Source organism: Solanum lycopersicum, chromosome 5 (assembly GCF_036512215.1).
Source record: "Solanum lycopersicum chromosome 5, SLM_r2.1".
Lineage (NCBI taxonomy): Eukaryota > Viridiplantae > Streptophyta > Magnoliopsida > Solanales > Solanaceae > Solanum > Solanum lycopersicum.
Window position 1 is genome coordinate 64,946,303 of NC_090804.1, and position 25,219 is coordinate 64,971,521.

At 29.4% G+C, this 25,219-nt stretch overlaps 3 protein-coding genes across 3 annotated transcripts; 1 reads left to right on the forward strand and 2 right to left on the reverse strand.

Moving 5' to 3' along the window:
* The first annotated feature begins 1,857 nt into the window (after nt 1-1,857).
* LOC101258371 (cyclin-D4-1-like) lies at nt 1,858-4,732 on the forward strand. The gene is made up of 6 exons (XM_010323183.4): nt 1,858-2,471; nt 2,925-3,011; nt 3,237-3,335; nt 3,559-3,760; nt 3,870-3,991; nt 4,157-4,732. Exons 1-6 carry the CDS (start codon nt 2,175-2,177, stop codon nt 4,382-4,384), a joined length of 1,035 nt encoding a protein of 344 aa, XP_010321485.1. The 5' UTR covers nt 1,858-2,174; the 3' UTR covers nt 4,385-4,732.
* Nucleotides 4,733-11,007: 6,275 nt separating this feature from the next.
* On the reverse strand, nt 11,008-13,712 carry LOC104647583 (zinc-finger homeodomain protein 1-like). The gene is made up of 2 exons (XM_010323182.4): nt 13,343-13,712; nt 11,008-11,526 (listed from the first exon to the last, which is right to left on the reverse strand). Exons 1-2 carry the CDS (start codon nt 13,569-13,571, stop codon nt 11,252-11,254), a joined length of 504 nt encoding a protein of 167 aa, XP_010321484.1. The 5' UTR covers nt 13,572-13,712; the 3' UTR covers nt 11,008-11,251.
* Nucleotides 13,713-18,335: 4,623 nt separating this feature from the next.
* Nucleotides 18,336-24,536, reverse strand: LOC138348982 (uncharacterized). The gene is made up of 2 exons (XM_069298607.1): nt 24,453-24,536; nt 18,336-19,118 (listed from the first exon to the last, which is right to left on the reverse strand). The coding sequence occupies exons 1-2, from the start codon at nt 24,534-24,536 to the stop codon at nt 18,336-18,338; spliced, it is 867 nt and encodes a 288-aa protein (XP_069154708.1).
* Between the last annotated feature and the right edge of the window lie 683 nt (nt 24,537-25,219).

Sequence of the window (25,219 nt, forward strand, 5' to 3'; positions counted from 1 at the left end):
TTTTAAGTAGATTCTTAAGTTCAATTTGAATACAAAATGATTTATCAAAATTTTATTGCTCAAGATAGCAAAGGTTATAGGAGGTCATTCTCATATGATTTTATAAGATTTTTAATAGCTAAATTGACATATGTCGATTCTCTGGCGCTTCTAATATAGTAGAAAAAGAATATATATATATATATATATATATATATATATATATCCCAAAATTTCATTAAAAAAATTAAAATATGGAAAAGATAAATACAAATTTTTTTTAATCAATGAGATAAAATTTATTTAATTTTCATCAGGATTAAGATGATCCTAACCTCTTTGATAAGTTGTTAGACCAATTTATCATGATAACATCTCGTATATATCACTTTAGCCTTTTATATTTTAGGATTAATGCTATCCATATATAACTTGACACAATCATAATTACCTCTTAATAATTTTCATTAGTTTTATTTAGTGATAATAATACCTTTTACATTGGTAATCATGAATTAAAAGAATTTTAGGAGCTACGTTTTATTACATGGAAAAACTAGAATTTCTTTTGGGTACTATTTTATTAATGTAGTTAGCCTCAATAAAAAAAAAGAAGAAGCTTTTTTGACCTGTTCTTTACCAAACCATGCTAATTTACTACATTATTCTATGATAAATTAATGTTAAAAGATTGATCATAATATGTTTTTTTTTTCAATATTAACATATTCAGTTAATTTTCTCGAGTTAAGTTTGTTGAGACTATTTTTAAAGATCATAGGCTCAAATACAATAAATTCAAGTACAAAAAAGAAGAAACAATGCAGGAAACATAGCAACTAAAAAATAGTGAAAACCTACAAGAAAAAGATAAAGATTCGGTTAAGTATAATTAGGTCAAGTAATGTTTAATGATCATATATATTCATGTCATGTGTACTATAGAATAATTTGTGATTGCGATCCATTTAAATTATATACTCATTATAATAATAAAAACAACAAAGCTGTCAACTTTTTATTATTTAAAAATATGAAATAAAACAATTAAGTGTACCCAAGCTAATATTTTCACTATCTACTAACCATCCGCTATAATACACGTCATTCACACCCTTTTATCTAAGGTCATGTCCTCGAAAATTTGAAGTTGCGCTATGTCTATCTAATCACTTCTCTTCCATACTTTTTCGACCTACCTTTACCTCTGCTTATATCTACTATAACCACCTCTCACACATCCTCATCTATGATATTTGAGCATCTCCTATTCACATGTTTAAAACATTTCATTCTCGTTTTCTTTATCTTGTCCACCACGATGGCCACTCCCACCTTCTTTATAATATCCTCATATCTAATCTTATTGCTCCTTATACGGCCACTCATCCACCTCAATATCCTTATTTTCACGGCATGCTCTAAACATGAAATTCTTGACTAATCAACACTCAACCCTCTACATTTATGTTTTATAACTAAAAATTGTTTGATACTACAAGACTCCAATTTATCTTTAACAATTATAACTTTATTGTAACATAAATACAACTTAGGATCATAAGTTTCAAAAATTCCTTTATTTTTCTTATTTTTTTTAATAAATTCAAATAAAATGAAACGAAATAAATACTTTTGTAAGATTGTCGTATTGGCTAAAAGAATAGCTTATGCATGCGGTAGAACGAGGAGAAACACGTGTCACGTAAAACAACTAAGAGATATTTCTAAAGGCGTTTCGATGAAAACATAGTTCGACTGTTTTTCAAATTTCAAAAAATTTTCACCGCCAAACATTAATTTTCAATAAATTTCATTTTTTTTTAAATTACGAATTAACCTTCTACCCTAATACACGTCATCCGCACCACCTTGTGTGCGTGAGAGTGTGTGTGTGTTTTTGGGCCTTTTTTTGCTCTATTTTTTCCTCCTTGTGTTGTTAGGATTCCACTTAGAATCCACTGTCTTTCTCACCCCCAAATCTCTCCTTTACCCTAAACACAAATCTTCATTTCATTTTCCTACATAAACTTCTTCTTCTTTGAGTAGTCTCCAGCCCTCACCTCACTTTTCTCCCTACCCCCACCCCACCCCACACCCACAATGGAAATGCTAAACACCCAAAAATTCTAAAAGAGGAGTCTTTTTGTTGTTCTTGAAAAGATACATTGAGGGGTTTTTTGATTTTGGTTTAAATGGATGAGAATAAAGACCTTTTATGTACAGAAACAGAAAGTTTTGATTTTGATGATCTTGGTTCTTTGGGTATAGGTCAAAAGAAGAATGAAATTAATAATAAAGATTTGATCTTTGGCAAAAATGGTAGTAGATCAGAGGTTTTGATTGATTTGCCAAAGATAAGTGAAGAAAGCTTTAGCTTTATGGTGAAAAGGGAAATTGATTTTTTGCCTAAAGATGATTATTTGAAGAGATTGAGGAGTGGGGACTTGGATTTGAGTGTGAGAAGAGAGGCTATTGATTGGATTTGGAAGGTGTTTTTATTGTTTTTTTTGTTTTTTAATTTAAAACTCTTTTTAATCAATTCAATACTATTATAATCATGTATTTGTTGTTTTGGCATTGGTTTAATTCTTTGAGTAAGTTGATTATTTATGATGATGATTAATTGTTAAAACTTGTAGGAAGAATCTTGGTTGAACCCCACTTCAATTTAACAACCCCTGTTATTCTTATGCTAATTTGGCAAATGCTGGAATTTTCATTCTAAAAATCAATTCTTGAAATAGAGATTTTTATGCTTAAGGTGTAACTTTCATGGTGTTTGTAGTTTGGATAACATCAGTGGCGATCGATTGATTGATTGATTGAATTGTGATTTCTTTTTGTATGTTCACTATTTATATGATGTCTTAATCTGTTTTAAATAGGAAGAATTCTGCTATAGTGATTTTCTGATTTGAGTTTTGTTTGTTTTTGCCTTGCAGGCTTGTATGCACTTTGGATATGGGAAGCTGAATTTTTGTTTGTCGATTAATTACTTGGATCGGTTTCTGTCTCTGTATGAATTGCCTGTAAGTTCACAATCTATGTTGTTCAGACTTAGAATACTGCCCCGCTGTGTGTCGGATCCTCCAAAAGCTATCCGTTTAAGAGGATTCGATACTAGTTCTGCCTGCGGTATTTTAAAGGGTCCAAGCAACATAGTTCAGTATAGCATTTTGTTTCGGAGTGTTTGAAGTTTGAATGCTAACTGATTGTCTGCATTCTGCTGATTTGCATTTCTTGGATATATATAGAGAGGTAAAACTTGGGCAGTTCAGTTGTTAGCTGTGGCCTGCCTATCAATTGCAGTCAAAATGGAAGAGATTCATGTTCCTTTGATTGTTGATTTGCAGGTGACAATAGTTTCGTTCACTCCTTACCTATGTTGTTCGGACCCTTCAAAAATGCTGTCAAATGCGTGTTGCATCCTCCAAAAGTAATACATTTTTTGAGGATCCAACACGGGTGCGGCAACATTTTTAGAGAGCCTGAGCAACATAAAGTTTTGTCATGCTAACAATTTATGTATTTTCTTGAACTAGATTATATAGTAAAATCTCGAGTTTTATGTAACAGGTTGGGAATCCTAAGTTTGTATTTGAAGGCAAAACTATACAAAGAATGGAACTTTTGGTACTAACCACATTGAAGTGGAGAATGCTAGCTTATACACCTTGCACATTCATCGATTATTTTGTAAGAAAGATGAATGACGATCAAATCCCATCGGAGCGTTTGATTTCTAAAGCAATACAATTGATCTTATGCTCCATAAGAGGTCTTCTCGCCTCACTCTTAATGACTCCTTTGGCTATGATGAATTATTTACTATTGTACTAAATGGTCCTAAATCTGCTAGTATTTGACTGGTGCTTTGAATGCTGCAGGCATTGATTTCTTGGAATTCAGGTCTTCTGAAATTGCAGCAGCAGTGGCAATATCTGTTTCAAAGGAAATGCAAGCTAATGACATTGACAAGGCAATGCCTTGCTTCATACATGTACAAAAGGTAAAATTTGTGGGGGCGCCCCCACTTTAATACAGTCAAACCTCTCTATAACAGTGTCACTTATTCGTATAACGTAACATGAAAATGTCTTTCATTATACTAAACTTGTTGTTATATAGGATGATTAGATTCTTGATGCAATATAAGTTTTTTTGGATTTTGCAGGGCAGAGTGATGAAGTGTCTTGAACTGATTCAAGATTTGACATTGGTTAGTGGGACTGTGACCACTGCTACAACTATTACTACTACTGCCTCAGTACCTAAAAGTCCCAATGGAGTGTTAGAAGCTGCATGTTTGAGCTACAAAAGTGATGAGAGTATAGTTGGATCACAAACAAGTCCAGAAAATAAAAGGAGGAAACTTGACACATCTTTACAAGAGGGGACTTGACAAAAGTTATGAATCTTGAATTTCCACCCCCCACCCCCCTCTAAACAAATTTTGGCTAAATGGGAGAATTTGTGTGGCTATGCAAAAAGAAAAAGAAAAAGTCCTTTGAAGACAAAAGACAAGGAAGGATTGTCACAAGATGTTAATAACAATTTTGAAATGTCAAACAACAATAGTAGTAGTAGTATTAGGAGGTTGTGGAGGGGTAAAGATGGAATTTTGAGAAGGGCTATCTATTAAATACTTTTTGCTCTTATGCCTTTTTTGGGTTACTATTGTAATTTCAAATAAAGACATATACAATGGAAAAAAAAAAGTTAAAGGAATAAAAGTGGATTATAGTAATAATTAGTTCTATTTATAGTGAAAATGAAATGCATTTTTTCTTGGTATCAAGTAGAATAGGTGTTAAGGAAAAGATCAATCTTAATACTAATTCAAGAAGGCATTTTGAACTTGAATTATTTCTATGCTTATAATGGTATCAATGTCTTGTACCAAACCAAAAGTCTTGTCTAAACATAAAATATATAATTTCCTTTATTCAAAAGACATTCACATTTTTCTATGGTTTTCAAATTCTTTGATTCTAAAATTATTGTTGTACACTTGAGGACACTCTTTTAAAAATGACATGACATGTGCAAGTTCACAAATTTTCATTGTATTTTGAAATGTTTGAACATTTATGTTGTGTTTAAAAGTTTTTCTTAAACATTATTATAGAAATTACATGACTTGTGTATATGTATATATATAGTAATATTGTAATGATTTGATTTGTACAATGTGATATATGGATGTTGGATCCTTGAGTTATGGTGGGAGCTATACTACTTAGGTGTTGGATTATATTTTCATGTTATGATCGTTTTGGGGTTGAGTGTTCGCCATTCTACGTGCTAGAGTAGTTATCCGCATGTTCCAGTAAGTTAGACTGAACGAATATCATTCATTCAAAAAATTTGATCTATCTTTTATTTTTAATTATCATTTTAATTGATGTAGTCTCCAATTCTCCAATAAAATAAGGATATCATACTAGAAATAGTCGGAATGGTTTGAGCAAGTGAATTTTATTTAACAAAAATATCACTTTCTGATCATTTTCAACCTCAATTTCATAAAATAGTCATTATTATAGAATATAACAGTGCGCTCAGTATGATTTTATAAATGAAATTTAAAAAAGCTAAAACGTACACATTTTTTTTTATCTTTATTACTGTAGAATAGAAATGTTATTTTCAATATTTTTTTTAACATAATGACATATTATCAAAATAAATAAATAAACAAATTTAAAATACAATATTGTGGAAAACAGAAAATGTAAGAGTGTGAGTGCAAGTGTGACTGGTCAAAATCTTGGAATTGCTCATTAACACACTGACTACTCTAGTTTATAAACAAGGCATTTTTGAAGCATAAAAAGAAACCTTGGGAATATAATATAATGCAATTAAAAATTGGTGTCATGGGCAACTGTCAGTGTGACATTATATGCTTTTCATTGTTTGCTTATGTGAATGATTTCTCATCTTGACTTATCACACGTGGTGCTCATTGTTAATATTTTACTAATATTTATAAAATAAAGTTTTGAAATAATGGTAAGTTATAAAATTAATCATTGATGCTTGAGTCTAAGAAGTGTGGTATAGCCCGTAACCAAATAGATTTAAAAAATAATATGTTCAATATCGATGATTACTGAAAATTATATTGAACATATAAAAAATAATATTATATATATATGGGGTAAAAATTATTACTTATTATAGATCTATATTAAATTTTGAAAGGTAATTCTTAATATTTTTACTGTAATTCTTAATATGTTCAATATCGATTACTAAAAATTATATTGAATATATAAAAAATAATTTTATATATATACAAGATAAAATTATTACTTATGATAGATTTATATTAAATCTTGAAGGGTGATTCTTAATATCCTTACTGAAATTCTTAATATGTTCAATATCGATTACTGAAAATTTTGAATTGGGCACTCCAAATTTTGAATAAACACGTGATACTTCATACGTCGGATTGTCCTCGTGTTACTGCAACTCGACATATGACGTGAATGACAATATCTAAAATTATGAATATATCATGCTTTTTGGGAATTCGAATTTACAACCTTAAGATTGAAAGTGAGGAGTGCTTATCAACCGACCAACTCTCTGTTGTCTCTCATTTTGATTTTTTCCTAGTTCATTCACTTCTTTCAAGTTTAACTTTTGTAGATATAATATATTATATGATTATTTATACACATACACAAGTGCATGAAATTTACGACTCACAATTTATTCAAATGTATATATTATATTTTAATCAAATTGTATATTTTTTAACATATCTTTAAATATATTTAGTACGATTCTTTCATTTTATTCAGTTATTTTTATAAATTTAAAAAATTATTTAGTACAATTATAAATTTATATAAAATTAAACTTTCGGCTATTGAATAATCAATTCAATTCGGTCAGTAAAATCAATTGTTTTGTAAAAAAGAAACATCGGTATCCATAAATGTAGTACTCTACCATAATACATTTGAAATCCTAAGTTGTTCATTTCTTACATTTGTGCTTTCGTTTTAAAGTTTTTTTCGATTTTCATACTGATGAAAAAGTTGATAGAAATTCTTGAAATATTTCGCATCTTTGCAAAGTCTAAATTTGTAAGTCGATGTTATCTCTATATAGTTGATCTACGTGCGTTTGTGGAATTACTATTAAATATCTACATATTTTTAGACAGAAGCAAATATATTGACTTAGTCTATGAAGTTTACCATTACAAATCAATAGTCATGCACAAAATTAGCACCAAGACTTGAGAAATTATTTTTCTATCATCAATAAAAAATAAAAGTGTTGAACCAACAAATATTAGTGATCTAGTGGAAGAACCGTACCCCACTCACGATGCATATAAACTGGATTATATTTTTTAAATGACGCATTTTATAATTGTGTAATTTAAGAAAATTCATGAATTGAACTTTTTCATTTTTACAAAATGAATCGAATTCGTTGGTTTCAATATTTTCCCGACTCTGTCTATTTCTTATGAAGCACTTATATTATTCTTTTTGTAAGTTGTCACTTGTAATTTTGAATAATTGTAGCGAAAGAAATAGTATTTAGCTATGAATTTTTTTTCATAGCAAATAGTTGAATTATTCACTATAAATTTCAAGTTGGTGCTATTTAACACCTTACATATTTGCTAACAATTTTTTTTGTTGTCATTAAATCACCAATTAATTAGAGACAATAAAATCTTTGTCACTAATTATTCATACTATTAGTGACGAAAATAATTATCATAATTAAAGTTAAATTCTTATACCTAAAACTTATATTATTTAATTACGAATTCTAGTTTGTCAATATTGTAACAACATATATTCTTGGATGAAATTTTTTAGGTAAAAAAACAAAAAATTTTAAGGCAAAAATTAATATATCATTAATTAGATTCATTATTAGTGACAAAATAATTTCTCACCGATACTTTTAAATTCATGGCTAACAATACTTAACAAATAACGCTAATTATGTTTTTGGTGGGAAACTTTTAGTAGGATACTTTGCTACGAATTTTTATGTTTTGTCACTAAAAGTATATGTGTTTTATACATTTAAGCACGAAAAGTCAATTTTTTCACTAAAAACGAACAATTACTGACAAATTTAATGTTGTAGCTATATACCTTTTGTAGTGTATGATTTGAAATGACTCGGGGCAAATATAAGGGGAGTAGAACGCTAATTTTTGCGAAAATTTCCATAGATGTCCTTCCAGTCGTTACAACTATGTATTATTGTGGCACCTTAGGATATTCAATATTTTGTGTATGAACCACAATTTGTTTATTTGGTAAGATTATATAAGAATTGGAGAAACTTTAAAAGCTTTCACAACTTGTGAAATTTTCATATCTATGAGAAAAAATATAAATTCAAAAAATTTAAATTTTATGTCCAATTAAAACTTTAAACTCTAAATCAATCTAATTTTTAATCTGATTTTATCTCACGCATCCAAACGACCCTAAATAAGGTTTTTTACGCTCTCTCCTAGCAAACAACTATAGACAAACAGAGAAAAGAGTTCAAAAGCTAAATGGTCGACTTTATCAGAAACAACAGCTAAGCATGGGCCAATAAATAATATAAAATCATTTTTATTTATATTTGTATTATGGTCACAAGTTTAATAGTTCTGTTTTAATTTGTGGGATCTCAATAAATTAGACATCATGTCAATAAAAATTTAATTCTTATATTAACCGTATATAACTTATAATATAACACGTTGTTACTCCACATATAAATGATCTATCTATATATATATGTATGTTCAATGCATAAACCTATAGTACATATATATTTGAACCACAAATAATGCAATTTTATAGACAAAGGTGATGATGAGATGAATAGAATTTTATGTTCGAGCTTTAGATATGATAAGATTCTGATAGAATGTAATAATTTTTTTTTTCGAATGGGTTTTACACTAAGCAAAATCATAAAAAAAATATACTTGGTTAGCAATATCGAAATTAATTGATGTCTCAAAACGGATATTGAACGCCTAAAAAGCTGGTATTTACAACAAGACCATCAATCAATATGCCACCCTTTGAGAGTTTGAAGGGTAGTATTCCTGTTGATCACTTTATATGAATGTTAAACTATTTATATTAATTCTATTATGATTTCTATCAGATTTTGAATTTATATACATATATTTATGTTCTGATTAGAATATTAACTTCTGATAGATTGTTTAGTTTCAGTATATTGTCAATGAATCTAACTTATGTTAAAAAAAAAAAATCTGAAAACAAGATATTATAAGAAATTACAACGTGGATCTCAAAAATATTAGATGTGTGAAACAGGATCTTGTTTCCATTAATAAAGGAGTTCTCTAATTATATCGAAATCAGGATTTGAGTTCTATGAATACAGATTTTAAAGTTCTTAGTACTAAATCAATTGTATTTTTGGAATTATACCTTCATTTATATTATTTATTGCAATTTTATACATATATTTATATTCTGCGTAGAATATCTTCTTATATGAATTATTAATCGACTCTCCTTTACCAAAAGAATTACTTCACAATTGAAGGGTCCATATTATTTTTAATAAACGGAGACGGAAGACGTATTATTATATATGAAGAACTTACGAAATTTTTTGAATGCTCAAATATCTAATCAATTAAAATATCAAGTAAAGCCTTAGAAATACTATATAATTTTTAACACATATAAAACAAAGAAGATATACCTTTTTTCAAGTGTATAAAAAGGGCATAATGGATTTGTTGATTAGTATTTGTCTATTGATATAGAATTAATTACTAATTAAAAAAAAAGAAAACTTTATTTAATTTGTAATTAAGAATATGGCAGGCTTTTTGCACACACTTGGAATTTAACAGTGGTGTGCTGCAGTTAAAAAATTGAGTTGTATATATATTTACAAATGAATGCACCAAAAAATTTAATCAATTGTCAGGTAACATGTGTTAATTTTTGACCAGTTTTGTTATATATGTACAGATAGAAATTCTATACATGTTGTTAATCAATTAATACGATGCATAAAGTATTTTGAGTAAGAAGGATATTAAAATAATCGTATTTTAAAAAGTGTGTCGTAAATACTCCATTTAAAAATATATTTATGGTTTGAACATGTTACTTATATAAATTAATTTATCGTTGCCCTAAAATTTCAATCACTTTACACCAAAAATCAAAATTGATTAGTTGAATTAGGGAACTGTTACATGGTAGAAACTAGAAAGATAATTTCCATAGAACAATTATAAAATCAATGCTATATGAGAGAGAGATAATTATAAGACGAGTGTCGTAAAAATGCAGATATTGAAATGAACAGGAAGTCATACAAGACTAGACAAAATTAGAATGACCCTAATCACGAAATTCAAATAATGTTAATCAGTGCCGATTCATTAAGTAATTATGGAGATATTTTTAGACTAAATTATTAACGATAAATAATATTTTTTAATCAAACTATTAACTCTTGATGATATTTTTGAAAAGTACTTTTGACTCTTTTTTATTGGTTTTATTTCTTAATTAAGTATATATAGTTCTATTAACAAAAAGAGTACTAAATATAAACATTTGTTAGACGCCGAGGATACATATGTACCAATTTTTAATCGAGTGATTTATCTGCTCTAAATCGCAAATGCGAGGGGGTATATTTGCTCCTTTTCTGTATAAAAATTAATTATTAAGCTACTAAATATTATTGACCTCGTACACATTTAAGTGTTATTTGAACATGGAATCTTAGCAGCTCAATAGTTTTTGTCATCATATTTTCATCTTATTAATGAGAATTCGATTTTACACATTGTGATTTTTTTTTATTCTCTTCTCCTACACTACCCCAGTATAACACATGTTTAAAATTAAATTAACTTAATTTTAGATTTGTGTCCAAAATTAACTGCCATGAAAATATGCCTAGTTCAATCCAATTCATTCAAAGTTGATTGAGTTAGTCGAGTCATATTCCATCATGCTCATTGACATAATTAAGAAAAAATTAATTTATCTATTTTTAGATTTTTCCCTATTTACATATTCTTAAAGAAGTTTTTAAAATTACTCTAATTTTACTAAAGAAAATTAAGGGGTATGGGAAGAAGATTACAAGGTGCGGTATTAAACCCTGATCACCAATAAAGTAAAGATTCATATAGTCAATCAACTAAGTTGTTAAGATACCGGTCACATTTTCTTCACTTTCTTTCTTGAGATGGCTACTAATCAATTAATCAAGGGTTAGTTTTCTTACCTAGTGTGTGCTTGTTATTATGCAACCAAACCTTGAATACATGCCTTTTGATGCCAATCTCATTACACAATTGTTGAACAACTCCCTCATCATGTCTTTGAAGCTTCCACCCTAATTTCTCAGCCAATCTCAACATTTTGTCCTTGTGTTCTTGGCTAAATTTGGTTCGAAATCTCTTCTTTAGTAATGTTCCAATAATGTTTTTATTAGGGTTACACATTTCTAATAATTCTTGATCCTCCCGGAATCCGCCACCTGTTTAATATTTAGTGATGGTAGAGTAGAAGTCAGAGAAATTAATTACTCCCTCCGTTTCACAAAAAATGGTCTAGTTTGACTTGACATGAAATTTAAGAGAATAAATAAGACTTTTGATTATGTGGTCATCAATCAAAGTTATGTTAAATGTACAAAATTGACATTTAGGGCCCGTTTGGATGGGCTTAATAAAAACAGCTTTAAAAAGTACTTTTGAAAGTGCTGAAACTTATTTTTAAAATAAGCAGTTATGCGTTTGGATAAAAGTGCTGAAGTTGCTATGTCAAACGTGAAAAGGGAAAAATGGACGAAAGAGATGTTAGGGTTATGTGGATATTTTGGAGATTGTATAAAAATATTAAGGGCAAAAAGATAAAAATGTGGTCAACTTAAAACAACTTATAAGCTAAAAAAAAAAGCACCCCTACCCCAGCTTTTAACTTTTGGCTTAAAATAAGTTTTTTTTAAAACTTAAAATAAGTTATTTTGAGTATTACCAAACAGCTAAATAAGTCAAAAACCAGCTTTTAAGTCAGTTTGACCAGCTTTTAAGCTGAGCCAAACAGGCTCTTAATCTTGTGATCTTACACATGCTACGTGGAAAGTTGTTATAAAAAAAAAAGAAATCATTATTTTTTGAAATAGAGTAAAAAGGAAAGGATGTAATTTTTTTTGAAAAGGAGTGAGTAATATATATTCTCCTGTCCTAATTTATATGAAATGGTTCGACTTATATGAAAACCAAAATACATAATATATAGTCTTTTAAAAGAAACTAATTAGTACATTTTTACTAATCACATTGAAAAATTACAATAAATCATCATAACTATTAATTTAAAACATAAAAAGGATTGAGAAAACTGAATTTAGAGAAAAAAGTTGTTTGGCGGCCTAAATAATAATATCTTCATGTAGATTGGGACAAAAAGAGTATATTAAGTTATACAAAAACAAAAAATTCCAAAAAAATATCATCTTAACTAATTAATTATTCCTATTATGTCTAAATATATGTGACATATTTACCTTAATAAAGAAATATAGGAAAGAAACTTTTTAAAACTCCCCTTAATGACAACGCATATACAATTTTTGCGATTATAATTAAATCATCTTATTAAAAAATAATTTTAAAAAAATAAAATTAAACATACCAAATAAATTGGATAAATTAATAAAGTATCATTTTGATAGTGGAAAATGGTATTTTTAGTTTATGTGTTAAGACTATATTCTTATTTTAGTTTTCGTGTTATCTAACTTAGCATTATTAACATTCAATTATATCAAGTAAGTGATTTTAGTACTTCAACTTACAGATTCAAAAAAATAAATTAACAGAGAGTTCACTACTAAAAGGAATAGTTCGGGTATTTCCTTTTTAATTCTCTCTCTTTGAAGAACAAGCTAAGTCCGTCGATTTGAGCTACAATTTCAAAAACCAACTTGGTAGGCATTAACCCTCCCTCTAACACCGACAAATAATAAATTATGCAACGAATGATTTTTTTAAAAATAGTTTTCTGTTTTCTCAAACAATTACTTTAAAATATCCGAATTACCCCTTTTAGTAGTGAACTCTCTGTTAAAATTTTGTTAGTCGAAAAATTAAAATCACTCAATTAATATAATAAAAGGTTAATAGTGCTAAGTTAAATAACAGAAAGACTAAAATAAGAAATTAGCCTTAACATAGGAACTAAAAGTATCGTTTCCCCTTTTGATAATGTTATTACTTTATAAATAACATGATCAATTCCTAACAAATTGACTTCAAGTCACGCTAGAGGGTAAGTGAAAACACTAGTACCTCGAGAAGTTGAGGGTAACACTAGAGATCTCCGCCGTGGCATAATATGTGGAAAATATCCACATGGATGGTGGTGGTGGACGGTATCTTTCCGGTGGAAATTACGGTGGCAATTGCACACGGCGCATTTGAAGATGTCACCGGAAGGCATGAATTCGCCGCAGCCGTCGACGGCGTGGCCACCGATACCGGCGGCGTGGTTCTTGAGACACTCTTTGTACTTTGACATCTTTTTAAAAAACTAAAATGTTAGTTTTTAGTCACATAATAAGATTTGTGTGTAATTAAATATCTTTGGGATATTGAGTGTTTTTAGATAATATTTGGTTGAGGCTTAAAAAGAATATTTAAAGTTAAAAGTTGAATATCTTAAAGGTTTGAAAACGCATTTTGTCATGATTCTCATTTGTAAATTATCAATTTTTCATTTTTCTTTCTATTGTACGTTCGTTATACACTGCTTAGAAAATAATACTCTTTATCTTATTTTATGTGACACTTTTCATTTTTCGAAAGTCAAACAGTTTAATTTTGATTGGACATTTGTGTATGGAATTTTGAATTTTTTGAAGTGAAATTTATATGTTTGTAAACTACGTAAATATCATTATAAGTCTCAATAATTGATAATTCAAAATATTAAAATGATCTATGCAAAATTTACATTCAAAAATAGACTTATTTGAATTTCGAAATGCGAAAAGTATTATATAAAATGAGACGGAGGGAGTACACAACATAAAAAAAAAATCATCTATGTGGTTGTTTGTGGACATCTAATATTAGCATGACATATAAGCGTTATAGGTATATAAATAATCATTTTGTAAGTTAGAGTGTTCGAACTGACATAGTAAAATAAGTTAAAGAGTTAAAATATGCATTAACAGGGAGTTCAGTTGCTAATTATGACCAAATTAAATTATCTCTTTATATATGGTACTTTCTCGAGTTTTAGCTCTAAAAAACAAACTTCCAATAGTTGATTTAGTTTGTGAAGAAGCTCTATTAATGGAGCTTAAAGAAGACGAAGAAGAAGACGACAGAGGAATTTGAAGAAGAATTGTAGAAATCTGTATATTAACATATGTGTTTACATCATCTATATATACAATTCTGTTTTAAGTTTAAAAATGACAACTACTTATTCTAACTAATTCCTATTAACTAACTTGTAACTAGCTAACTAACTAACTAACTAAAATATTAAAAAGAGTACATGATTAGTTTATACGTCCTTTTAACACTCCCCCTCAAGCTAAGAATTGAAAAATACATTTTTCATTCCTAGCTTGTCAATCAGTTCTTCATGTTGAGGTTTGCACAGCCCTTTAGTTAGTATGTTTGCTTGTTGTTCTCTTGTTCCTAAGTATTATGTCTGAATAAGTCCTTCAAGTATCTTCTCTCTTACAAAGTGACAATCTATGTCAAAATGCTTTGTTCTTTCATGGAAAATTGGATAAGCTGCTATTTGAATAGCAACTTTGTTTTCACAGAATACTTTCACAGGCAACTTTATATTCATTCCCAGCTTTCTGAACAGACCTTTTAACCAAACTATTTCAGCAACTGTAGTAGTCATACTTTTGAATTCTGCTTCTGCAGAACTTCTTGATATTGTGCTTTGTTTCATTGATTTCTAAGACACCAGTGCTCCTCCTAGTTTGATCATATAGCCAGTTACTGATCTTCTTATCTCTACACAAGCCCCTCAGTCTGAGTCACAATAAGCTACCATTTCATTTCCTTTGTTGCTTGGCATAAACAACCCAAGACCTGCAGTTCCTTTTATATATCTCACTACTCTAAGTGCTGCTTCCATATGAGATATTTTTGGTGAATGCATATATTGACAGAGAACTTGACTACAAAGGCTATATCAGGTCTAATCATAGTTAAGTATAACAACTTCCCTATTAGTCTCTAATATTTCCCAAAATCATCAAGAAGTGTGTCTTCTGCATTAGCATTCTTTCCAATGAATTCATCAAAAACAGTAGATGTTAACTTGTGATTAAACTCGAAGGGTGTAGAAGAAGGCTTACAACCTACTAATCCCAACTCAGACACAAGTCCTAGAGCATACTTCCTTTGATTCATCAGTATACCTTATGTAGACCTAGAGAATTCAATTCCAAGAAAATATTTAAGCTAACCAAGGTCTTTCATTTTGAACCTATGTTGTAACTCCTCTCTTATTTGTTGTATATGATGTAAACTGCTTCCAGTAACAAGGAGATCATCAACATATACTAGAATGACTAGAAGCTCTTTACCTATGTTCTTAGTAAAAAATGAGTAATCATAATGAGACTGTGAAAATCCCATATCAACTAAAGCCTCTGTTAACTTCAAGTTCCACTGTCTTGGTGCCTGCTTCAGTCCATACAAGGACTTATGAAGCTTGCAAACCATGTTTTTCTCCCCCTGGTTTGCAAAACCCTCAAGAATTTGCATATAGACTTCTTTAGGAAGATCTCCTTGAAGAAATGCATTGTGAACATCCATTTGAAATATAAACCAGCCACATGAAGCAGCTAAATCTACTACTGACCTTACTGTAACCATTTTAACTACTGGTGATAATGTCTCAGTATAGTCTAAATCTTCTTGTTGATTGTACCCTTTTGCCACTAACCTGGCCTTATATCTCTCAACTTCTCCAGATGCTTTATACTTAACTTTAAACACCCACTTACAACCAATAGGAACCTTTGTTGGAGGTAGAGGAACAATAGACCATGTATTATTGTCTTCTAGTGCAGTAATCTCATCCCTCATAGCATTCACCCAATGATTATCTTGACAGGCTTCTCTATATGTATGAGGTTCAGAAATAGTAGAATATGCATCAAGAGAGGCTCTATAGGTAGGGGCTAGTTTAGAGTAAGTGACATATTATGACATAGGATATAGACATGCATTTTCTGCACTTTGAGTCACATATGAATCCAACCATATAGGTGGCTTAGATTGTCTAGAAGATCTTCTGAGAGAAACCAAGGGTACTGTAATATTAGAAGAAGTCTGAGACTGTATAGAAGTTGTAGGAATAGAAACTGGAACAGAAGTATTATCAGAAGCTGATACAGATGAATCATTATATGAGCTATCAGGAAGATCCATAACAGGAAACAAATGATCTGGAAAAGATTTAAGATTCTTGAAAGGAAATATATCTTCTTTAAACACAGTATCTCTGCTTATAAAAAATGATTTGCAAGTCAAATTATACAGAATATAACCTTTCTTGGTCATTGAGTACCCCATATGCACAGCTGGAACAACTCTAGGTGCAAACTTGTCTAGAGTTTTAGGATCTGTAGCATAGCATAGACTCTCAAACACTCTAAGATGCTGAAGACTAGGAACTTGTCCAAACAATTTTCAAAAGCACTATGTCCTTGTAGAAACACAGTAGGTCGTATATTCAATGTATATACAACAGAACACAAAATCCCCAAAACTGTAGAGGTACACCAGCCTAAAATCTTAGTGCTCTAGCCATGTCAAGAATAAACCTATGCTTTCTCTCAACTACTCCATTATGTTGAGGAGTATACACACATGAACTCTGATGTATAATCCCATTAGCCTTGAATAGATCATCCATTTGATTATTAAAAAATTCTGTTCCATTGTCTGTTCTTATACACTTAATACCTACACTAAACTGATTTCTTACCAAGCTCACAAAATCTTTTAAAACTACCACAGTATCTGATTTAGTGTGTAGTAAAAAAAATCCAAGTATATCTGGACATATCATCCACAAGTGTTAAAAATATCTTTTTCCATCATAGTTAGGCACTCTGTAAGGTCCCCATACATCACCAGTATAATGTCAAAAACTGAAACTGAATGAGAAAGACTAGTAGGAAAAGGTAGTCTTGATTGCTTGGCAATTGGACATATAGAACAATGATGATCATGTATAGGTACAATGTTCAATTCCTTTATTCTACTTAGCACTTTTAGAGGAGCATGTCCAAGTCTTTTGTGCCATAGACTACTTATAGAATCAACAATAGAATTAAAGCTAATAGGTCTAGTCCTTTTACATGCAGCTTCCTTTGCACATTCTCCAAAAGAAACTTGACCATTTGAAAGCTTTGTTGTGACATCAGTATTGAGGATATACAGTCCTTGATTCTCTTTACCAATCCCCAGGACCCTCCCATTGAAGAGATCCTGAAAAATGCAAAAATCAGGAAAAAACACTACAACACACTTCAATTGTTTTGTTAGTTGTGACACTGATAGGAGATTATACTTGAATTCTGGAACAAATAACACATCCTTTACTAATTTGTCTTTAAGAACCAAAGATTCACCAACATGACTAATAGACACCTGATCACCAGTAGGTAAATTCACTTTCGTACCACCCTGAACATCAAGAGTTGTGGACTGACTCATTAAACCAAAGTTGTGAACCATATGATTGGAGGCACCAATATCTATAATCCAGTTAATATGTGACATATCAGACATTAGAGCTGTAAAATTACCTGATGTCCCAGATACACCTGCAGTAGCTACATTGGCCATTGTATCCACTTCTTTACTCTTCCCTTTTCTCAGCATCTGCAAAATCTCATAATATTGCTCTTGAGTAAACATTGACACACCCTGTCCTGAAGTAGTATCATTAGATGACTCATTTTCTCTAGTATTAGAACCTAAAGCTGAATCAAACATTCCAGACTTATTGCCAGCAGAAGCATTATTTGCATAAGAAGATGCTCCTCCTTTCTTCTTAGGATAACCATAGAGTTTGTAACAAGTTTCTTTTGTATGACCTTTATAGTGACAAAATTCACAGTAGAGTTGTGACTTTCCTGCAGAATAACTAGTTCTTCCATCTCCATATCCTTTATTTCTATATCCATTATTACGAAAGTTAGACACCCCTCTTCCTGTTCCTGAGGAAGCTGCATTACTATTATTGTAGTATCCATCATTTCCATATTGGGAACTAAGATGCATTCTATTACTCATCAGTTGTTTCAGATAAACCTTCTGCAGATGAAGATGTATTTCCTGCACCGTGTATTCTTTGACTCTCAACACTAATAATCATAGCATAAGCCTGATTTACACTTGGAAATGGAATCTGCATAAGAACTTGACTTCTTGCATGAGCATAAGACTCATTAAGTCCCATCAGAAATTGCCACAACTTTTGAAATTGTAAATGCTCTATGTATTGCTTAGATTCAGGACAAGCACATGAAGGACAATGAATCAATGTTTCAGCTTCATCCCATAACTCTCTCAATATTGAAAAATAAATTGACACAGAAGAAGTTCCTTGTGACATAGTGACTAATTCTTTGTGAAGATAAAAGGCCCTAGATGCATTGACTTTATCAAATCTTTCACGTAGATCTTCCCATACTGTATGAGCATCAGATCCATAGATTACTGTACTAATCAAGCCTTTAGACACAGTATTCATAATCCATCCAAGAACAATTGCATTACATCTATCCCATACATCATGTAAAGATTCAGAATACATCTCCTTTTTACAGGTTCCTAGTAGAAATCCTAGCGTGTTTTTTCTAAGTAACACAAGTTTCAAAGATTTGCTCCACAAAGAATAATTTTCAGAACCCGGTAATTGAATTGAAATCAGAACAGAACCTTGAGTATCTGAAGGATGTATAAAGAGAGGATGATTGTGATCGATTGACCCTGTAGTTGTGACTGGAAGTTGTTGTTGAGCTTCACTTGAAGCTCCATTTGCAGTTAAAGTCACGATTTTGAACAGCTAACAGTATCCAATTTCTATGAACAAACAAACACTAGATCTTCAATTCAAGACTCTTTGAAATCTCGTAGCTTAAAAAAGATGAAGAAAGATGACAGAGGAATTTGAAGAAGAATTGTAGAAATCTGTATATTAACGTATGTGTTTACATCATCTATATGTACAATTCTGTTTTAAGTATAAAAATGACAGCTACTTATTCTAACTAATTCCTATTAACTAACTTGTAACTAGCTAACTAACTAACTAACTAAAATATTAAAAAGAGTACATGATTAGTTTATAAGTCCTTTTAACATAGTTTTTAAAAAATTAATATTATAAAATTTATTTAGACTAAAACACACCTTTGAAGGTTTTTTTTTTCTTAGAGCATATTTTAAAATATTATGAAGGTTTATAAAAATAAAGAAGTTAATCAGAATCAAAAGTGATTATGGTTGCGGTAAGGGGAGATAGCTTGGAAGTATCGATTACTTTAAATAGTAATAATAACACTGTTACTAATTCGGACTTTTAAAGATGTTGATGGGTGTGTATCGAATTCTTTTAAAATAGTGTATTTTTAAAGGATCTGATATGGACGCTACAACATTTATGAAGAGTTTGAGCTAATTTAGATTAGTATTTTAAGAGTTAAATGAATTTCTTTTAATCGTTCATTATTTTTTATGTCTTATAAAATTTTAAATTATTAATTATTATGACTTATATTAAAGTTAGAAATTGCGGGAGTATGTTGTCTGTGCCACATTTCGTCGAATTGAAGATCAAGACTCGGTTTAGAGATCGAGGCATACACTCGACGTATTGTAATTTTTACATAGTTTCAAAATATATTTAAATTTTATTTTTAAAAAATATTCTTTATCTAATTTCACATAAAAATTAAATAACTTGACTCTCTTGTACTTCCAATAGTGTTATGTAAAGTAGAGAGAATGAAGGTAAATTGACTCGAAAAAAAATATCTTTCGGGTTTGAATGAAAATTTAAATTTAATAGATTTTAATATAAATATCAAATATTGGACGAAAATATTTTTTCAGTTAACTTAAAATTATCAAATTAAATTTTGAACTCGATAATTTAAATTATCATATGAATTTATAAACTTCAAACTCTATGCTCCTAAGTATTACAATATGCAACAAGATCACATAAATTTAGCCTCGGAAAATTTCATATACAGAATACTATTCTTCAATCGAGCATCCACTATTAGAAATTTAAGTTGCTGGGATTCTTCACGTATGGAGTTGCACTCGTGTCGGCATGACATGGGTATAAGTGTGAAATTCGTGTCCGATTTGTTCAATCAATTTTGGGTGCTTTGATCAAAATCATTCGGGGAAGTCTCCACAATCTTAATAATCAATACAAAAGCTAAGATAAAAATTGAAGAAAATGAAATACTTGTTATATAGAAATTTCTATGTCACTCTTTTTTCTTTTAATCTCCTTCCAGGATTCTCGTCAAATTCTCCACATAATATCTCATAATTTAGATTTTACAACTCTATATATAGATATTTTAATTATTCTTAAGTAAATTCGACACTCATATCCATACATGAATTCATATCCCTAAATCTTAAAAATTAGATGATAGAAAGTTTAATTAATTTCTAAATCCACACTCGTATTAGACACCAACACCCAAATCTGAGCAACATGGGCAAAAAGTACCACAAACTGTGCTTAGGGTTATCAATGACTTCCATTACATACATAGTAGGTTTTGGCCCCATTTTTTGTAATCTAAAAAGTTAAAGAAAGAATCAATTCAGTGCTAAAAATAGGGTAACTGTATGAAATGATTCAATTCATGCTTCCACACATATAGTAAAACACATCGACTCTTTGCCTTTTCTCAACACTATTCATGGAAACATACTTGGTAATTTTTCAAACCTTTTCCCGCTAGAGACGGATCTTGAATTTTAAGTATATGAGTGTATTATTAAAAACACGAGAAGAAAAAAGTATTGAGTGGGAACCAATTCTTGTTCCTTTAAATAAATCAACACTATTTCAACTATAAATTCACCATTTAACGCTTTTGGAACATTATATATATATATATATATATATATATATATATATATATATATATGTAAAATACCAGAGATCATGAATTCTCGAGCACCACTATTTTTAGAGTCATATTCTTAGTATAGTGATTGGGAGAAAGATGCATGCACTTGTAATTATTCATTCGCTTAATTAATAAGTAGTAGGTATGATCTATGCTATGTTGGTGCGAGTAAAAATAAGTAACTTTCACGTATATCAAACATAAAAATTATGTTATTATGTTATAGCTATACTTTGTATAATTGCGTTTCATAGCAAACTTAAATATATTTATTTCGTTATACATATACAAAAAAAAACAGTTATATAATTCGTTATACATATATAAAGAAACCAGTTGTATAATTCGCTATACATACACAAAAGAAAGTAGTTGTATACAAAAAATTATTTGTATAATTTGTGTATGTATAAAACGAGAAAGATAGAAAGACAAGAAAATTGGGCAGAGAATATTTGTATTGTATAATTATAAGTGTATAGGACGAAGATATATATATTTACACGTGTGTATACATTTTCTCTCGCTTTATACAAACAGAAATACAATTTATACATTTCATTTCTGTTTTTATAAGCGAGATGCGAAGGTGGCAAATGAAATCTGGGAGAGAGGAACAAAAATATGTATAGATACAATTTTCTCTCACTTTATACAAACGCAAACACATATTATACATTTGTGTTTGTATAAAAGCGAGAGGGAGCAAGCGAGAGAGGAAGAGTGGCGAGCGAGAGTTTGAGGGAGAGAGACGACTGTCAAACAATTTGCTACAGGGTACAATTAAATCAAAGTGTGATTATGACATTTAATTTGAATTATTAGTTTGTCATTATATACAATTTTTCCATTAAAGATACATATGCGAGTGGATATAGGCGAATTCAAAATTTTTGCATATGGGCGAATTCAAAATTTAAATTTATAAATGTAAAAATTATGCAAACCACATAGTGTAATAGACCAATTACATTTTATCCCTACTCTTTCTTTAATTACGTAAATCCATTCTTTTTTATACCTCTTGAATACATAATTGTGAGGGCTGATACTTTAATTTGGACGTTTTTGTTATCATTTTACTGCACTAAATAAGGGACTAAAAACAGAAAATAATTGAACCCCACAAATCAAGCATACGTTTCTTTCTTTAAACAATCAGTCTGATCCCAAAAAGGCTACTAACAATCAGTCAATACCTAAATGTTAACATATCTATGTAATTAGAATTTCAAATTAGGTCTCCTTGTTCTTCCAAAAAATTGCAGAAACTTGATTCAAAAATATTTGCAGCGAAATTTTGTGAAGATTCAGAGTGAATGTTTCGATATTGTTAAGGCATTCGAAATATGGGAAAGTGATGTTAGTATCTAGCGATACAATAGTGATGACATAATGGTTGAGGAAAATATTTCATTCGTGAACCTTATTTCCGCAATTACAGATTAGTTAAAAGATATGATAACAAAATGTATGTGACCAAATAATCTTGTGATACACTGATCGTATAATTTTCTTTACTTTTTTTTTTGAATTTGTTTGTTACTATATTATTCATAATAAACTATTATTTGCAAACTATATTAATAATTAGGTTGCATCTTATGTATTGGGTGTTGCGTTTTATGTGTAAGGCGTTTAGATTTGTGTATCATTGCTTGATAATTACAAAGTATCATATACGTTTGAAATCTTCGCTCTTTTTATGTATCAATGTATAGAAAGGATAATTGTGGTACATAAATATGTTTTTTATCATTTTTTTATATATATATATCAAAAATATGTAAAATTAAGGGGACAGTAATATGTATGATAAACTAAGATTATATATAATCCGTTGAGCGAGTTATAACAATGTATCTTGAAGTGTATTTTTTTAAATGATACAATAAACATGAAATAATGAATATATTTGGTACAATTGCAGGTATGTATTAGTGTGTTATGCAGTTTCAATAAAATCAATGCCGGATAAAAGTTATTGGTCAACTCCGAAATATGTTTTGAAAGAAATTGTCTTGTTATCAAGATACAAAAGAATGCCCAGTAGATCAAGAAAAAAAGGGAAGAAACATTCAGATGAAAACTAACATCAAACACGAACTGTGGTGTTCAATGTGAACAAAAAGGCCTCAATCGAAAAACTTGTATTGTCTTCCCGAAAGAAGAATCTAGATCAATGTTTTTTTGGGGTACTTTGTTTTTTCAGATCTAGTAATTCTAAAATAATAACATTTCTTTCTGTTGTTACAAATGTTTAGAGTATAAAGTGCTTTTAGCTTACTAGTTTCTGATTCAATAAATTGAAATGTTACATTTTTCAATTTTACCTATATTTTTTATTGTTAATTTCTGATAAAGTAATTGTGTATTGTTTTGTATTTGATACAAAGTTATTTTTAAAAATACATTGTGTTGGTTTAGTAATTAATGTATTTGTAACTATTAATAAGTACTGAAAATATTATTATATTGCATTGATTTGTTTGACATAATGAATCTGATATATAATTCTTTGAAATATTTTGTATCAAATAATATAGTATCAAGTGTTGTTACATATACAAAATAAGAGTTTTGATGTACATCGGATAAGCGACATAATATTAAAAGGTACTAAATATATTACAAATTAAGAGGATTGTATCAATTGTAATTATACAGTATCACATTTGCTAGAGACACATTAATTTTTGATTTTGAAAGCACGATAAATAATAATTGTGTATCATATACATAATATATTTATTGACAAATTTGTATCAGCTTATAATATAGTATGAAGTGTAGTTATTTGTACCAAATTTATAAGAGATACAATGTTATAAGGTACTAAATATATTTAAAATTAATTTATTTGTATCAAGTATAATAACATAATAGCAGGTGTTGTGATAAATATAAATTTGCTATATCGAAAGTAATAGTGTATCATATACATAATAAATTTTAAAAAAATCTTGTATCTGCTAATAATATAATATCAACTATAGTGATATATATTATACTTAGAAGAGACAAAATTTAAAAACATATTAAATACACTAAAAAAATGAAATAAATAATTTTCAACATAAAAACTCTTCACATTTAGAAGTAGTTACTTCAAAAGGGAATAAATACTCTAAGACACTAATTAAAAACAATAGATTATAGAGAATTGTCGGTGAATCGATACTTAAGATCAACTTCTATTGGTGGAGTGTAGTCACTCTTTGGTCTGTTAGGATCACCATTCTTGCTAACAGATCACGCCTTGGCCTTGTTGAGACTATATTTTCATAGCAGTGTTGTATATCTTGTGCGAAGATAGTCATTTCGAAAATCATTCAATAAAAACAACAAAAAACATTCCGCAGTTACTGCAAAAAAAAAACATTATAAAAACAGATCAAATGTGTAAGTAAAGAAAAAATGATTCAATAGTTATAGTTTGTCGCTTTTTTGTGTTGCGTAATATCTTAAATAAATTCCACCTCAAACGAATGTTGTGGATCCAACAGTTTAACATCGAAAGACATAAATTTGAAATAAAATAAGAAAATACTAAAATAGAGAATACATACCATAAATAGTGTATGTTAAGATATGGTTGGACATCCATTTTACTTCTTTTTTGGGTTGTTTTTCAACCTTTGCTTTCGATGATGCAAGTTGATGCAACTACATTTTTTTTCGCTTTTGCTTTCTCTAAACTTGGATTTGTCATTGTTAAAGGATCATGTAACCTTTAAGATTTGTTTTTTTTTTTGTCCATTGGAGATTATCATAATCAAAGATTTGATTAGTATTAGGTGTAACGATTTAGGTATTTTCAATCCTAAATAAAGGAGCATTCATATGTATTAGACAAAATGATGAAACAAGATAAAATGAAGAAGAATATTGAAGAAGATGAAAATATATATAAATTTGAAATCGGTTTATTGGAGAGAAGTACCTCTTGAAATTCAAATTTTGATTAATGTGGCAACTGATTTGATTATTGAGTGAAAAGAGA

Coding starts and splice junctions, on each gene's coding strand:
- LOC101258371 (XM_010323183.4), top strand. CDS start 2,175: ATGGATGAGAATAAAGACCTTTTATGTACAGAAACAGAAAGTTTTGAT. Junction 2,472..2,924: donor CTATTGATTGGATTTGGAAG/GTGTTTTTATTG, acceptor TTTGCCTTGCAG/GCTTGTATGCACTTTGGATA. Junction 3,336..3,558: donor CTTTGATTGTTGATTTGCAG/GTGACAATAGTT, acceptor TTTATGTAACAG/GTTGGGAATCCTAAGTTTGT.
- LOC104647583 (XM_010323182.4), bottom strand. CDS start 13,571: ATGTCAAAGTACAAAGAGTGTCTCAAGAACCACGCCGCCGGTATCGGT. Junction 11,527..13,342: donor GTTACCCTCAACTTCTCGAG/GTACTAGTGTTT, acceptor AATATTAAACAG/GTGGCGGATTCCGGGAGGAT.
- LOC138348982 (XM_069298607.1), bottom strand. CDS start 24,536: ATGACTATCTTCGCACAAGATATACAACACTGCTATGAAAATATAGTC. Junction 19,119..24,452: donor GTGATCTGTTAGCAAGAATG/GTGATCCTAACA, acceptor GGATACTGTTAG/CTGTTCAAAATCGTGACTTT.